The sequence below is a fragment of the Microcaecilia unicolor genome, chromosome 4 (genome assembly GCF_901765095.1).
Source record: "Microcaecilia unicolor chromosome 4, aMicUni1.1, whole genome shotgun sequence".
Classification (NCBI taxonomy): Eukaryota; Metazoa; Chordata; class Amphibia; order Gymnophiona; family Siphonopidae; genus Microcaecilia; species Microcaecilia unicolor.
Window position 1 is genome coordinate 86,850,533 of NC_044034.1, and position 14,135 is coordinate 86,864,667.

The window sequence follows — 14,135 nt, forward strand, 5'->3', positions numbered from 1 at the left end:
CAGTGGAGCCAACAGCTGCATGACTGCTCCATGCAGCCCCAGGTGGTGAGGATGATGAGCTTCGGAGGAGGAGGGGAAGGTGGGTGATGCATTTCAGGGAGCAGGGGGCGTAGTAGTGACCCACCCCGGGTGGCAGCCAACCTAGGTACACCACTGAGTAGCTGTACCACTTCTCGCTGTGGTTTCTCAATCTTGGCTCTCTATTGTTCTAGTCCAACTGTCACCCAGATCACCCATGTCTTTTATTCTACCTGTCTCCTACCCCTGCATCAATCCCAAGCATGCTTAAATACTGTTTTTATTTGGTTCATCATAATTTTATTAAAAGCATATTAACAAGTAAACTCCACTACATTACCTGGTCAAGGATTCTCCGGCATCGCTTCTTTTCAGCTAAGTTTGCCTTAAAAAGGTCTTCAATAAGTCGATAATTCTGAGGATCGAAGATATTTCTATAAAAGAAAGTCTTAGATGAGGACACTTGATGTTGGAGTTGTAGCTTCATAAATGCTATAGTTGACAAAAGATATTAGATGTAGTTTTAAAATACAGCCATCCTACTTACTCAGCCACTGGAGAATGCTGCAGTTATTAGATTATAGTAAGCAAGCATGCTAAATAGAACTAGATAGCAGTAATGCAATGAGGATCTCTCTCAGAAGAAGAACTTACAGTAAACTGAGACAACTATAACATTATAGGCCAAGCAATACAGGATCACCAAACCATTTGTAAAAGGATCATTTTCAAAACCCATTTACATGGTTATATGTTCAGACTAATTGTCTGAAGATTGCAGGTAAAGCTACCCACCATGTTCCACAGCATACATGTTTTTACTTACATGCTCATGGATACATTAGATAGGAGGCAGAATCAAAACATTGTGGTCATGTTTTTTCATAGCTGTGTATGTGAAAATATCAAGTATTTTGTGTACATATGCCAATACACACTTGTAAAAGGCCTCTTATAAAATTACCTCATTCATAAAAGTACACATGATGCAATTAGTTGCATGTTTATATGTGACTTTAGAATAGGAGGAGTCTGGCCAAACTTAAAATTAAGGCATGTATTTTATGAAATATGCATCTACTTTATGCATTAACATTTATGTCTCCTCTCAAACATGTAAGTAAAAGAGGCTTTCTACATGCAAAACCTAAACAAATCAGGAATTAATGAAAAGCAATTGGGATATTGCAGTTTTCAGGAATTTGCCCACTCGTTACCTTCCATAATGTTACATTCGGCAATAATCAAAGACTGCTTAAAAGGAATAAAATCAGCAACCAATATAAAATAGAGCTTTAACATTTTCAGTCTATCAAGGAACAGAATGAAATTCTCATTCCAAAAATTCAGTAAAATTAATTTTTTCTAGAAAATTTAGTTCCTATGTCAACTGCTGGATCAAGCTCAATGAAAAATTCATTTCCCCATTTACTCAGAAAGCAGTTCTAGCAGGGGCAGTTATAAAAGTACATCAACTTGTCAAACCATCTCAAACATTTTCTGAAATGTCTAAGGGGTCCTTTTACTAAGCTGCAGTAAAAAGTGGCCTGCACTAGTTTTGGCACGTGAAATTGCCATGTGCTGAACCACTTTTTACCAAGGTTGGGAAAAAAGGCCTTTTTTTAAAACTGGCAGTAAATGGCCATGCGCTAATATTAAAATTAGGGTGCGGCTATTTACTGCTTGAGCCTTTACCGCCACATCTATTTAGAAGGCGGTAAGGACTCACACGCTAACCCCGTGGAAATGTGGCCACACTGCCCATTACCACCAGAAACATCCCCCACAGCAGAAAATAGAAAATTATTTTCTAATGCGGGAAACTACGCATGCCAAATTCCCGCCGAACCCCATGCCTTCTTGCACCACGCCTTGGGTAAACCTCTTTCATAAAGGCAATTTAAAACCTTTAATAAATACAATAACATTATAAGCCCTCCAGAGACAGGGGAATACCTAGCGTTCCTGGATCCAAGTCACCTTGCATTACTAACGAAAAGGTGTGACATAAACCAAAAAAAAATTGAGCTGAATTTCAACCAGCAAAACCCGACAGGCCTTATATGGCTATCCCAAGTTGCTGAGACAGCCAGTCCCCCGAGATGTAAACCTTAATAAGTTCAATGCATATTACGTCAAGACTGGAGAATAATTAAACTCAGGAGGTACTTATTGTAATTACACTTCCATCTATAAAAACAAGATAATGAGTGATTCAGTCCTCTTGCCACCCATTTTGAAGCAAGATCTGCAGAGGGCTGCTCTGGCTCCTGGCATAGTTCTGTGACTTATGAGATGCTAAGAAGTTTATGATGTAAGATTTCTACTACCAGTTTATTTGAGCTACCAGATTTCTGTCCCATTGCACTGGAAACTACACCTTACTGTGGCTGCTACCCAGAAAATCAACTATTTTCTCACAAACAAGCTAAGCTTCCACTAGGAGTTTAAGGCACAGAATCTGAAAAATTATGATCACATGTTCGCACATCCTCACTATTTTTAGGATATTGACCCACAAGTGGATTTTTTGTTCACATAAAAGATGCAGTTGAGAACATGATTGCTTGGGCTGAAATATCAGCAGTTAGGATTCAGATAGATCAAACAGTGGCTATGATGATGTTGCATCCCAGGTATAAATTTTATTACCTTTCCACCTACACACCAGTATTTGCACGTTGGCAACAAATGCAATACAATGTACTACAATTCACTAGTCTTGTTCTGTCTTTACTCAAAAAACCCTTCAAGCAATGCAGTGCCTGTATTGGTTAATGTAAGGATTAAAGTTTATCCTTTATTGTCTCTGTGATAAAGGTCAGTGCGCACAATGAAGCAAAACATGGGCAGCTCTGGCTATCTCAACCATCATGAAAAGTCTCTTGGGTTCAAAAGAGACACTGCTCACTTAACCACAAAACAAGGAGCCATGCTATGAGCCAAGAAAGAGAGAACTTGCACATCTCTGAAATACAAATCTTGTTATTCTTTTGTTACCTTCTGCCATCTATTCAGTCATGCAATGCATTTCTTTTAGTCTGTGGTCCACTTTATTTATAATTAACATATTTTTATGGCAACAAATTAATCACCAGAATAGAAGGGAGGATGAGAAAAGATGGATAGAAGAGGGGTACAGACAGAAGATGATAGAAAGATGGGGAGAGAAAGAGGGGACATGCTGGATGGAAATGGGCTGGAGAGAGAGAAGATGCTGATGGAGAAAGAAAGGGGAGATGCTGGAAGGATGGGACCAGAAACAGGGGAGATATTAGATGGAAGGATGGGGAGAGAAAGAGGGGAGATGTTTGGATAGAAAGGGGGGAAGGATAGTTAGTGAAAAACTAGAGAATAAGAGGAAGGGGCATGGGGAGAATATGGGTGAGGGAAACACGAAAGGCTGTAGGTAGATGAAGTAAGAAAAAAAGAGGGAAATTAAAGACTGGATAGTAAAAATGAATTAAATCTGGACAGACAAAAAAAATAAATTGAAGAAAACTGAAAGAAAATGACAAATGGATAGGAAACCCAGCAAGAGAGAGAAGTGAAGATGGAGGACAGCAGAAACCAGCAACTGGAACCAACACAATTAGAAAATCATCAGACATCAACTTAGGTAGAAAAATGTGGTACCTGTGTTAATAAAGGTTGATAAATAGAAATAAAACACAAAATGGAAAATAAGGCAATACCTTTACATTGGACTAATTTTAATATATTTTTTACTAGCTTTCAAGACCAACACTTCTTTCTCAGGTCAGTAGAATATATCAAACTGCAGTATACTATCCTGACCTAAAGCAGGTAGTTTCAGCCTATGAAAGCTAATCAAAAATGTATTAGGCTAGTCCAAAAAAAGGTGTCATATCAAAGTGCATTGCTGACTTCTGCACTGCTCAAACAGCAAGGTAGGGGTAGAGCCATGAGGTAGAGTGGGTGGGGCTGGGATGTGTACTAAAATCTCCCTCTCAATAACTGGTTCCCCTTGGCAGCTCTAGCACTGTCTTGCACTTCAATCACACACAAACCCTATGCAAGTACTCTCATTCTTCAGACACACACATATGCTCTCCCCTCTGGTGTTGATTTGCTGCCTGTGTTCACACCCAGTGCGAGCCTAAGCTCCCCTCTCCCAAACAGCTCTGCCCAGAATCATGGAAATTTCTTGCATTTGCTCCCAACTCTTTTTCTCAGCCTGGAGCAGAAGATGCCTCCTGATTTCCCCTATTCATCTTACAGTACTAATCCTTCCCAAAAATCTCTTCCCCTTCAAAGCACTCACTGGTTTCACAGGTTCTCTCCAACGCCCCCATGCAGAGCTCAGTCTTCCCTACAGCACTTGCAGCTTAATCCCTGCTTCCTGTGATTAGAGCAACTTTCCCTCTCCCTGGATCCTACAAAAAGGGGGAGGAATAGAGAACTAAAGGGAGCTAAACTCTGAACAACATCCAAACAATTTATTTATCCTTCTGGCTTTGAAAGAGTTAATTTACAAATCTGTAGAATACTGAAAAACCCTAGCTCCTATCTCTGACAGGCCCCTCTAAACCTTTGAGCTCTAGCAACCTGTCTAGTTTGCCTATGTCTTAATCCGAGGGGCGCCTACATTTAGGCACATAGATGGCACCTAATTGGTGCCTATTTCTCTTTATAGAAACGTAAGGTTAGCAGGTATCTACGTGCATATAAGGTTAGGTGCAAGAAGTTATGCCAGCCATAGAGCTGCATCCAGACCCCAGAGACAGGCGTGTAACATAGTATTCTTTAAGTTATACGTGTAAGTGCTCACCTGCAAACTACGTACTATCAACGATACGTTTGGATTTACAAAATAGTGTGCAGCAGGACTGGTGGCATTTATGAATGTATATGCCATATTCTGTTCGTTTTAAACGCACATTAGCATGTAAACAGCAGTGCCTTCTTTATAGAATTACTTCCCAATGTGTCTCACTGCACTGGTGTGGCTTCACCTAATTAGCAATGCCATTGTGACAGTTTTCAGTAATTATAAGACTGTTTACTTTCCATTTCCATCTCCTTTGTGACACCCAGGTCCCTAGGAACTTCTTGTATGCACACATTCACAGATCTTGAATCCCCTTGCTCTCTTGATGTAACATTCAGAGTTTACAATGGGTTATCTGGAGTGTTACTGAAGCACATTGGAGCAATGCCTTTCCAGATGGGCTGCAATCTGGTTTAGGATGGGCTGTAGAGAGCTTCAACGGAAACTCGAGTAATTTAGAACGCGAGGACAGTGCCAGGCAGACTTTTACGGTCTGTGTCCTGCAAATGACAAGACAGACTCGGATAGGCTTTGATGGCAACTCCAGTAGTTGGAACATAAGGACAGAGCCGGGCGTACTTATACAGTCTATATCCCGGAAACAACAAAGAAAGACCATGATCAAGTATATAATATCAGTTAAGGTAAAATTATGTATAATCATACCTGATAATTTTCTTTCCATTAATCATAGCTGATCAATCCATAGACTGGTGGGTTGTGTCCATCTACCAGCAGGTGGAGATAGAGAGCAAACTTTTGCCTCCCTATATGTGGTCATGTGCTGCCGGAAACTCCTCAGTATGTCGATATCAAAGCTCCATCCGCAGGACTCAGCACTTAGAGAATTACACCCACGAAGGGACACTCTGCCCAGCTCACCACCGCCGAAACGGGGGAGGGGAATTAACCCAGCTCATCCCCACACAAGTGGGGGAGGGGAATCCGTCCAGCTCATCCCCGCGGAGCGGGGGAGGGACACCACACCCGCCGATGCGGGGGGATCTGGCTTATCCTGCAACCGCAACCGCGGGAGGAGCTGACTGACCCTAACACCGCCGAAGCGGGAGGGGTACAAAGCTGCCCTACAGCCGCACGAAGCGGGAGGGAGTGCCGGCAGAATTTTAAGTCTCAATCCAGCCCCGTAAAACGGAGGGGAGAGGAATGCAGCAGCTCACTGTAACACAAACTCGTCTTAACTCTTGAAGAATCCAAGTGAAAAACTTGAACACGAAGTCTTTCTGAAGTAACTGAAGACTAAACTTGAACCTGAAATGCAACCAGAATAAAAACAGTACAGATATCTGGGAGGGGCTATGGATTGATCAGCTATGATTAATGGAAAGAAAATTATCAGGTATGATTATACATAATTTTACCTTCCATATCATCAAGCTGATCAATCCATAGACTGGTGGGATGTACCGAAGCAGTACTCACCCAGGGCGGGACATTGAAATCCCTGACCTCAACACTGAAGCTCCAAACCGGGCCTCCGCCCGTGCAGCCACAGTCAAACGGTAATGCTTGGAGAATGTATGAGCCGAAGCCCAAGTTGCCGCCTTGCATATCTCTTCCAAGGAGACGGACCCGGCCTCTGCCATCGAGGCCGCCTGAGCTCTAGTGGAGTGAGCCTTCAGCTGGATAGGCGGCACCTTCCCCGCGGCCACATAAGCCGCTGCAATGGCTTCCTTGACCCATCTTGCCACTGTAGGCTTAGCAGCCTGCAGACCCTTACGAGGACCTGCAAACAGGACAAACAGATGATCCGATTTCCGGAAATCATTGGTCACTTCCAAGTATCTGATGATGACTCGTCTCACATCCAGATATTTAAGAGCAGAGTACTCCTCTGGGTAGTCCTCCCTACGAAAGGAAGGGAGACAGAGCTGCTGATTCACATGGAAGCGAGAAACAATCTTGGGCAGGAAAGAAGGCACTGTGCGAATAGTCACTCCTGCCTCAGTGAACTGCAGAAAAGGCTCTCGACATGAGAGCGCCTGGAGCTCGGAAACTCTTCTGGCTGAAGTGATAGCCACCAAAAAGACTGCTTTCAACGTCAGGTCTTTCAGAGATGCCCTCGACAAGGGTTCAAAAGGCGGCTTCTGCAATGCTCTTAGTACCAGGTTGAGATTCCACGCAGGCACCACTGAGTGCAGAGGAGGGCGCAGGTGATTAACTCCCTTGAGAAAGCGCACTACATCTGGCTGCGAAGCCAGGGAAGCACCCTTCAGGCGGCCCCTGAAGCAAGCCAGAGCCGCTACCTGGACTTTAAGGGAACTGAGCGACAGGCCTTTCTCCAGACCTTCTTGCAGGAACGCCAACACTGAAGCAATTGGAGCAGTGAAGGGAGAAAGTGAGCCTGCTTCACACCACGCTGCAAAGATACGCCAAACCCTGGCGTAAGCAGTAGAAGTAGAGCGCTTCCTCGCTCTCAGCATAGTGGCGATGACCTTGTCTGAGAAGCCCTTCTTTCCTCAGACGCTGCCGCTCAATAGCCAGGCCGTAAGACCAAAGGGGGAGGGATCCTCCATCACCACGGGACCCTGATGTAACAGGCCCTGCTCCACTGGCAGCCGCAGAGGATCGTCGACTGAGAGCCTGATCAAGTCCGCATACCAGGGACGCCTGGGCCAATCCGGACCCACCAGGATTACCCTGCCGGGATGCTTTGCCACCCGGTCTAGCACCCTGCCCAACATGGGCCAGGGCGGGAACACATAGAGAAGCTCTTGTGTCGGCCACTGTTGGAGAAGAGCATCTACTCCCAGGGATTGAGGGTCCCGTCCTCTGCTGAAAAAGCGCGGCACTTGGCAATTGGCCGATGACGCCATCAGATCTAGGCTCGGCTGGCCCCAGCGCTTCGTGATGTCCAAGAACGCCTGAGCAGATAGCTGCCACTCTCCGGGCTCCAAGGTATGGCGACTGAGAAAGTCCGCCTTGACATTCATGACTCCGGCAATGTGGGCCGCTGAAAGCTGCTCCAGGTTCGCTTCCGCCCACTGGCAAAGATTCATAGCCTCCTTGGCTAGAGGGGCGCTCTTGGTACCTCCCTGGCGGTTGACATAGGCCACAGCCGTGGCAATGTCCGACAGTACCCGTACAGGCTTCAACACCAGTACCGGGATGAACTCCAAAAGCGCCAACCGAATGGCTCTGAGTTCCAGGAGGTTGATAGACCACTTTGCCTCTGCAGGAGACCAGAGCCCCTGCGCTGTCCTTCCCAAGCAGTGGGCTCCCCAGCCCGACAACGAGGCGTCCGTCGTGACGACAATCCACTCTGGGGTCACCAGAGGCATTCCCGCAGACAACTTGTCTGTCTGCATCCACCAGCTCAGCGCCTTGCGCACTGCTGGGTCCAAGGGAAGGCGCACAGCATAATCCTCCGACATCGGAGTCCAGCGCTGCAGCAAAGAGTGTTGAAGTGGTCTCATATGCGCCCTGGCCCAGGGCACAACTTCCATCGTGGCCGTCATAGAGCCCAACAGCTGCACATAGTCCCAAGCCCGAAGGGGAGAGGCTACTAGGAACTGGTCCACCTGAGCCTGAAGTTTGACAATCCGATTGTCTGGCAGGAACACTCTGCCCACTTGGGTGTCGAATCGAACTCCCAGGTACTGCAGGGACTGAGTCGGGCGCAGCTGGCTCTTCTCCCAGTTGATGATCCATCCCAGGGACCTCAAAAGAGCAACTACCCGGTCCACAGCTTTGCCGCACTCTGCATAAGAGGGGGCTCGGATCAACCAGTCGTCCAGATAAGGATGGACTTGTACCCCTTCCTTTCGTAGGAAGGCCGCGATGACCACCATTACTTTGGAAAAGGTCCGCGGAGCAGTAGCCAACCCGAAAGGGAGGGCTCTGAACTGGAAGTGTCGTCCCAGGACTGCAAAACGCAGAAAGCGTTGATGAGGAGGCCAGATGGGAATATGCAGGTACGCTTCCTTGATGTCCAAGGATGCCAGGAACTCTCCTGCCTTCACTGCCGCTATAACAGAGCGGAGAGTCTCCATGCGAAAGTGCCGCAGTTTCAAGGCCCGATTGACCCCTTTGAGGTCGAGGATAGGCCGAACAGAACCTCCTTTCTTTGGTACCACAAAGTAAATGGAGTAACGTCCCTTGCCAAGCTGACTTTCTGGCACCGGAACGACCGCGCCCAGGCGGATCAGATTGTCCAAGGTCTGCTGCACTGCCACAGCTTTGACCGGAGACTTGCAGGGAGAGAGTACAAACCCGTCTTTTAAGGGTCGGCAGAACTCTAGTTTGTAGCCGTCTCTGATGACTTCCAGCACCCACGCGTCTGAAGTTATTGTGGTCCACTCGCCCAGAAACGAGGACAGCCGTCCTCCAATCTGCACTGGGGCGTGGACCAAGACCCCGTCATTGGGTACGAGACCCTGGGGGAGGACCGGAGGGAGCACCTCCGGGACGGCGGTCTCTACGAAAGGAATGCTGCTTGGGGGAGAAATTCCTCTTGAAGGAAGAGGGGGCAGAGGAACCCGACTTGCCCGGGCGGTACCGACGGGCTTCCTGCAACCGTCCTCTGGAGGTACCGGGACGAGTACTAGCCCGAGCCCTGACCTCTGGTAATTTCTTGCCCTTAGACATGCCGAGATCGGTCACGATTTTGTCCAGCTCAACCCCAAAGAGCAGCTTGCCTTTAAAAGGCAACCTAGCCAGGCGGGATTTAGAGGCGTGGTCAGCAGACCAATGTTTCAGCCAAAGCCACCGCCGCGCAGAGATTGTCTGAGCCATGCCTTTCGCTGAGGCCCTCAAGACATCATACAGCAAGTCTGCCAAATAGGCTAAGCCCGATTCCAGGGCCGGCCAATCAGCCCTCAAGGAATGATCCGAGGGGGAAGCCCGCTGCACCATAGTCAGGCACGCCCTGGCCACATAGGAGCCGCAAACTGAGGCCTGCAAACTTAAAGCAGGCGCCTCAAAGGACGACCTTAAGGCCGCCTCCAATCTTCTGTCTTGGGCGTCCTTTAGGGCCGTGCCACCTTCCACCGGCAACGCCGTTTTCTTAGTCACCGCAGTGATTAAAGAATCCACGGTAGGCCACAGATAGGCCTCACGGTCACTCACAGCCAAAGGATAGAGGCGGGACATAGCCCTAGCCACTTTAAGGCTCGCTTCTGGGACATCCCATTGAGCCGAAATTAAGGTGTGCATGGCATCATGCACGTGGAAGGTTCTAGGCGGGCGCTTCGTCCCCAGCATAATGGCAGAGCCAACAGGGGCTGAGGGAGAGACGTCCTCCGGAGAGGAAATCTTCAAAGTGTCCATGGCCTGTAACAACAGGTTGGGCAAATCCTCTGGGCTAAAAAGCCGCGCTGCAGAGGGGTCATCCGCTCCATCCGAGCGGGGATCCGTCTCCTCCAAGGAATCCGCAAAGGACCGTTGGGAGACCCGAGGGCGTTTACCTCTGGGAACCTCAACCTCTTTACCAGACGAGGGAGCAGGGGCAGCGTTGTGCATGAGGAAGGCCTGATGCAGCAGCAAAACAAACTCGGGGGAGAAACCCCCCAGACTGTGCACTTCCGCAGCCTGGGCAACAGCCCTAGACGCACCCTCAACCGGCGCTCGCAATAGCGGGGGAGAGACATGCTGCGCATCCAAAATGGCGTCCGGCGCGAAACTCCGCGAAGGAGCCGCGCGGGAAGAACGGCTCTTAACTTTAGCCGCTTCTGTGCCGTCGCCCAAATTAATGGCGTTCATGGCATTAAAGTCTCCAACCTCAAGGGCGGCCCAAGAAGAAGCCGTCCGAGCCGCGTGGCCGGCCAAGATGGCGGAGGCGAGGAGCAGGGGATGGGCGTTTATGGCGGGAAAAATCGCCACGCCGGAGGAAGGACCGGGACATTCATCGGTCACGAAACTGTCACCCAACAAGGGCGAGTCAGGCTTTAAGACCCCCGCATCCCCTCTAGAAGCGTTCAAGCGACCCGGGGAGCGACCCTTTGCGCCCTCGCCCTCCGACGCCATAAGCCACGAGGAGAAGAATCGGGGAACCCCCTGCCCGCTATAAAAAGGTAAAAATTACCTGCTGTCCGCTCCGAGTTGTAACGACCTGGTGTCCCAGTGAGTAGCTGCAATAGACGCTTAAATAAACGTCAAAATAAACGCCTTTAAGGGTGTTCAAAATTTTTTTTTTTTTTTTTAACGGAGCCAGCGGGAGGGGGGAGAAAAGGAGGGACCTGGCACCACCAGGTTTGCACTTGCTCAAAAGAGCCCTCAACCCCAGGCACTCAACAAAACCTAAAAATTAGGCTTGGAGGCCTAGCCAGAGCTGCTGCTGTGTGTGACCACCACCTGCTGAGATAGAGAACATACTGAGGAGTTTCCGGCAGCACATGACCACATATAGGGAGGCAAAAGTTTGCTCTCTATCTCCACCTGCTGGTAGATGGACACAACCCACCAGTCTATGGATTGATCAGCTTGATGATATGGAATTGTTGATTTAATCTAGAATTGAGATTGAATGAGACTATTGGGCAGACTGGATGGACCATTCAGGTCTTTATCTGCCATCACTTACTATGTTACTACGAATGATGCATGCGTCTTCTGATTGTTATGGATACACTGCCTGACCCTTTGAACATGGCAACTAGGGGTGTGCCTATGCAGTATGCCTATTGCCTCTAATATAACTTCCAATATGGGTGTGAGACACTTACACGTGTAGAGTACATACAAGGGTAAATGGTGATTTCAGAAAGCTGCTATTTTATATGTGGAGATCCAGACCATGCAGATATTTCAAAGGGTTGCGGTGGGGACATGGGTGGGATGTATTCCACATGCATTCCCAATTTTATAATAAGAACGCATGTACATGCAAAATATTTCCCTGTCAGGTGCTGCACCAGCTCAGAATAATGCACATTTTTCAAAGTGCTTCTATCAGCCTGAGCTCTATATGAGGGATTAAGGGAATCATTCTCCCTAATGCTTCCTTTATTCCCACCTCCAAAATGAAAACAAATAAAAATTGGAGTCTCACGACTATAGCTCTGGCACTTCTATAACAGGGTGCCCTCTTACAGGTGCTCCAATGCTGCGCAGGGAGCACCTGTGCTATAAGCAGCACCTGGAGGAATAAAAAATTATGTTCTGACCTGATAATTTTCTTTCCTTTAATCATACCAGACCAGTCCAGACTAATGGGTTGTGTCCATCTACCAGCAGAAGGAGACAGAGAAAATAGTTCCAAGTGAACCGCCCCTTAAGAGTATCGTGCAGCCTGGAATATTCAGTATTTCAAATAGCCAAGCAATGGTGCTCTGAAGTCTAGAAGAAAACACAGTTAATACAAACAGGCAAACTGTTGGAGCCAATATGCAGAACCTCACTGTTCCTGCTTGGTCGAAGGCAACTGCAACCTCCCCTCACAGTAAAGTAAGCGGGAGGGAATGGTCCATACCGAGCTTGCCCAAGCACATAGAGATCTACCCCTGAATCTGGGGAAAGAATTCCGTGATCCCAAGTAACAGGAGTCATACAGAGCTGGCACAACAAGTGGCAGGAGATTGAATAGAGAAGATGAAGTAGGCAGTGCTGTAGGACATCCCACCGTATTGAAGTGTCGTGGTAAAGAAAGGGATACCTAAACGAAAGAATACTCTGACAGACATTAGCCAGGGAGGGCATCTGGACTGGTCTGGTATGATTAAAGGAAAGAAAATTATCAGGTAAGAACGTAATTTTTCCTTCCTTGTCATCTATACCAGACCAGGGGATGTAGCAAAGCAGTTTCCCAAAGGGGGGGGGGGGGGGGGGATAAAAGAAGAATGCAGAAGGTTGAAAAATCAACAAACCTATACACACAGCAAAAACTGATCAGCAGAAAAGGATTTGAATATCCGAACCACCAAGCTACCAAAATGGAAGAGAGTTAGACACTAGAAAAGGAACTGAAGCTGTAGGACGTAAAACAAACGTCCTGAGCAAAAGAAAAACTACGTACCCCGAGAGTAGCAAAAGAAGCAGCAAAGATACTCATGCCAGAGGACCCCCCCTTGGAAGAGAGGCAATATTCGTATCCGAGTGACAAGGAGAAGAACTCTCTCCTAGACCAGGATCCACTTCTCTGAACCCTGACAGGACAAAGGCTAACTCCCAAACCTGCCGGTCTGCCTTGAGTACAAGATGGTCGGAGGAAGCGACCCTAACAAGTACTAGGAGTACGCAACCCCAAACAGTGTGCCACACTTCATAGAAGAAAGGAAGCAAGGCCCTGGAACCACCCAGACCCATGCCTAGTGAGAGAATCAAACTCCACAGAAGAAGAAGAGACTCCAGAGAACCAATTAAGTGGAGCGCTAGTTTCTCCAGGAGAACCATGAAGAAAAAGGCAGCAGCATACCAAGGTACAACCGTAGAAGGAGCGTACTCCTAAACCAGCTCGCTCTGGACTTAGGGATGAAAGAACAGAGCCAAGAGAACAAAAGGAGACAAAAAGAAAGAGTTGAGAGTCACACTGCGGAGAAAAGACCCCTAAAGTGTCAAGACGACACAAAAGGAACAGAGACGATACACCCCTTTGAACTTTGGCCATCCCCGCAACGGAGTGCAGTTGGGGACGTCCAAAATCGGCTTTTGATTATACCGATTTGGATGTTTCTGTGAGAAGGATGTCCATCTTCCGATTTGTGTCGAAAGATGGGTGTCCTCTTTCGAAAATAAGCCCAATAGTAGCCCATGTAACTTTGTAAATATATGTGCTTTGAAAATGAGCCTCTTAATATACAGACTTGATGGTCTCACAAGTCTAATCTTAATGGTTTTCTAACTTTTTAAGTTGAGAATTCCTCCCCCAGCAAAGGTGTCTCCGCAAGCTGAACCCCTGGTTCAACTTCAGCAATGCCAGCAGCGCCTGCATTCATTTTCTCTTATTTCATCTAAAGACAATTAAGGCTTTCCCCCCAAATTCTATATATGGCGCCTTAAGTTGTGTGCACTAATTTGACCACTTGGCCAAATTGCATGCACAACTTAATTAACAAGCCAATCATTTCCAATAATTGGTACCTACTGGCTTTAATTAGAATTTATGCCCACTACTTTCTAGGTGTATTCTAGAATGCACTGTGCGTAAATTCTAATGTGCACAGTTGAAAAGGGGGCATGGCCATGGGTGTGGAATAGGCAGGTTGTGGGAGTTTCAAAAAAATTATGCGCACTATTATAGAACACACCTGATCTATGCTTAACTTAGGCGCAGGTATTTAAGCCTGGTTTTAGGTGGGCTAAATGGGTGCGCCTAAATTTTAGTTGCATGAATGGCACATGAGCGTATTCTAGAAACTACGCCTAACTTTAG

General features: G+C 47.3%; 1 protein-coding gene across 1 annotated transcript in view; it reads right to left on the reverse strand.

Annotated features, from left to right (window-relative positions):
• The window catches only part of PROSER1 (proline and serine rich 1), a 68,207-nt gene that overhangs the window by 32,860 nt on the left and 21,212 nt on the right, over window positions 1-14,135 (reverse strand). The window contains exon 5 of the mRNA XM_030200411.1: window positions 359-452. Coding sequence (XP_030056271.1) covers window positions 359-452 — 94 coding nt within the window. The remainder of the gene's footprint in view (window positions 1-358; window positions 453-14,135) is intronic.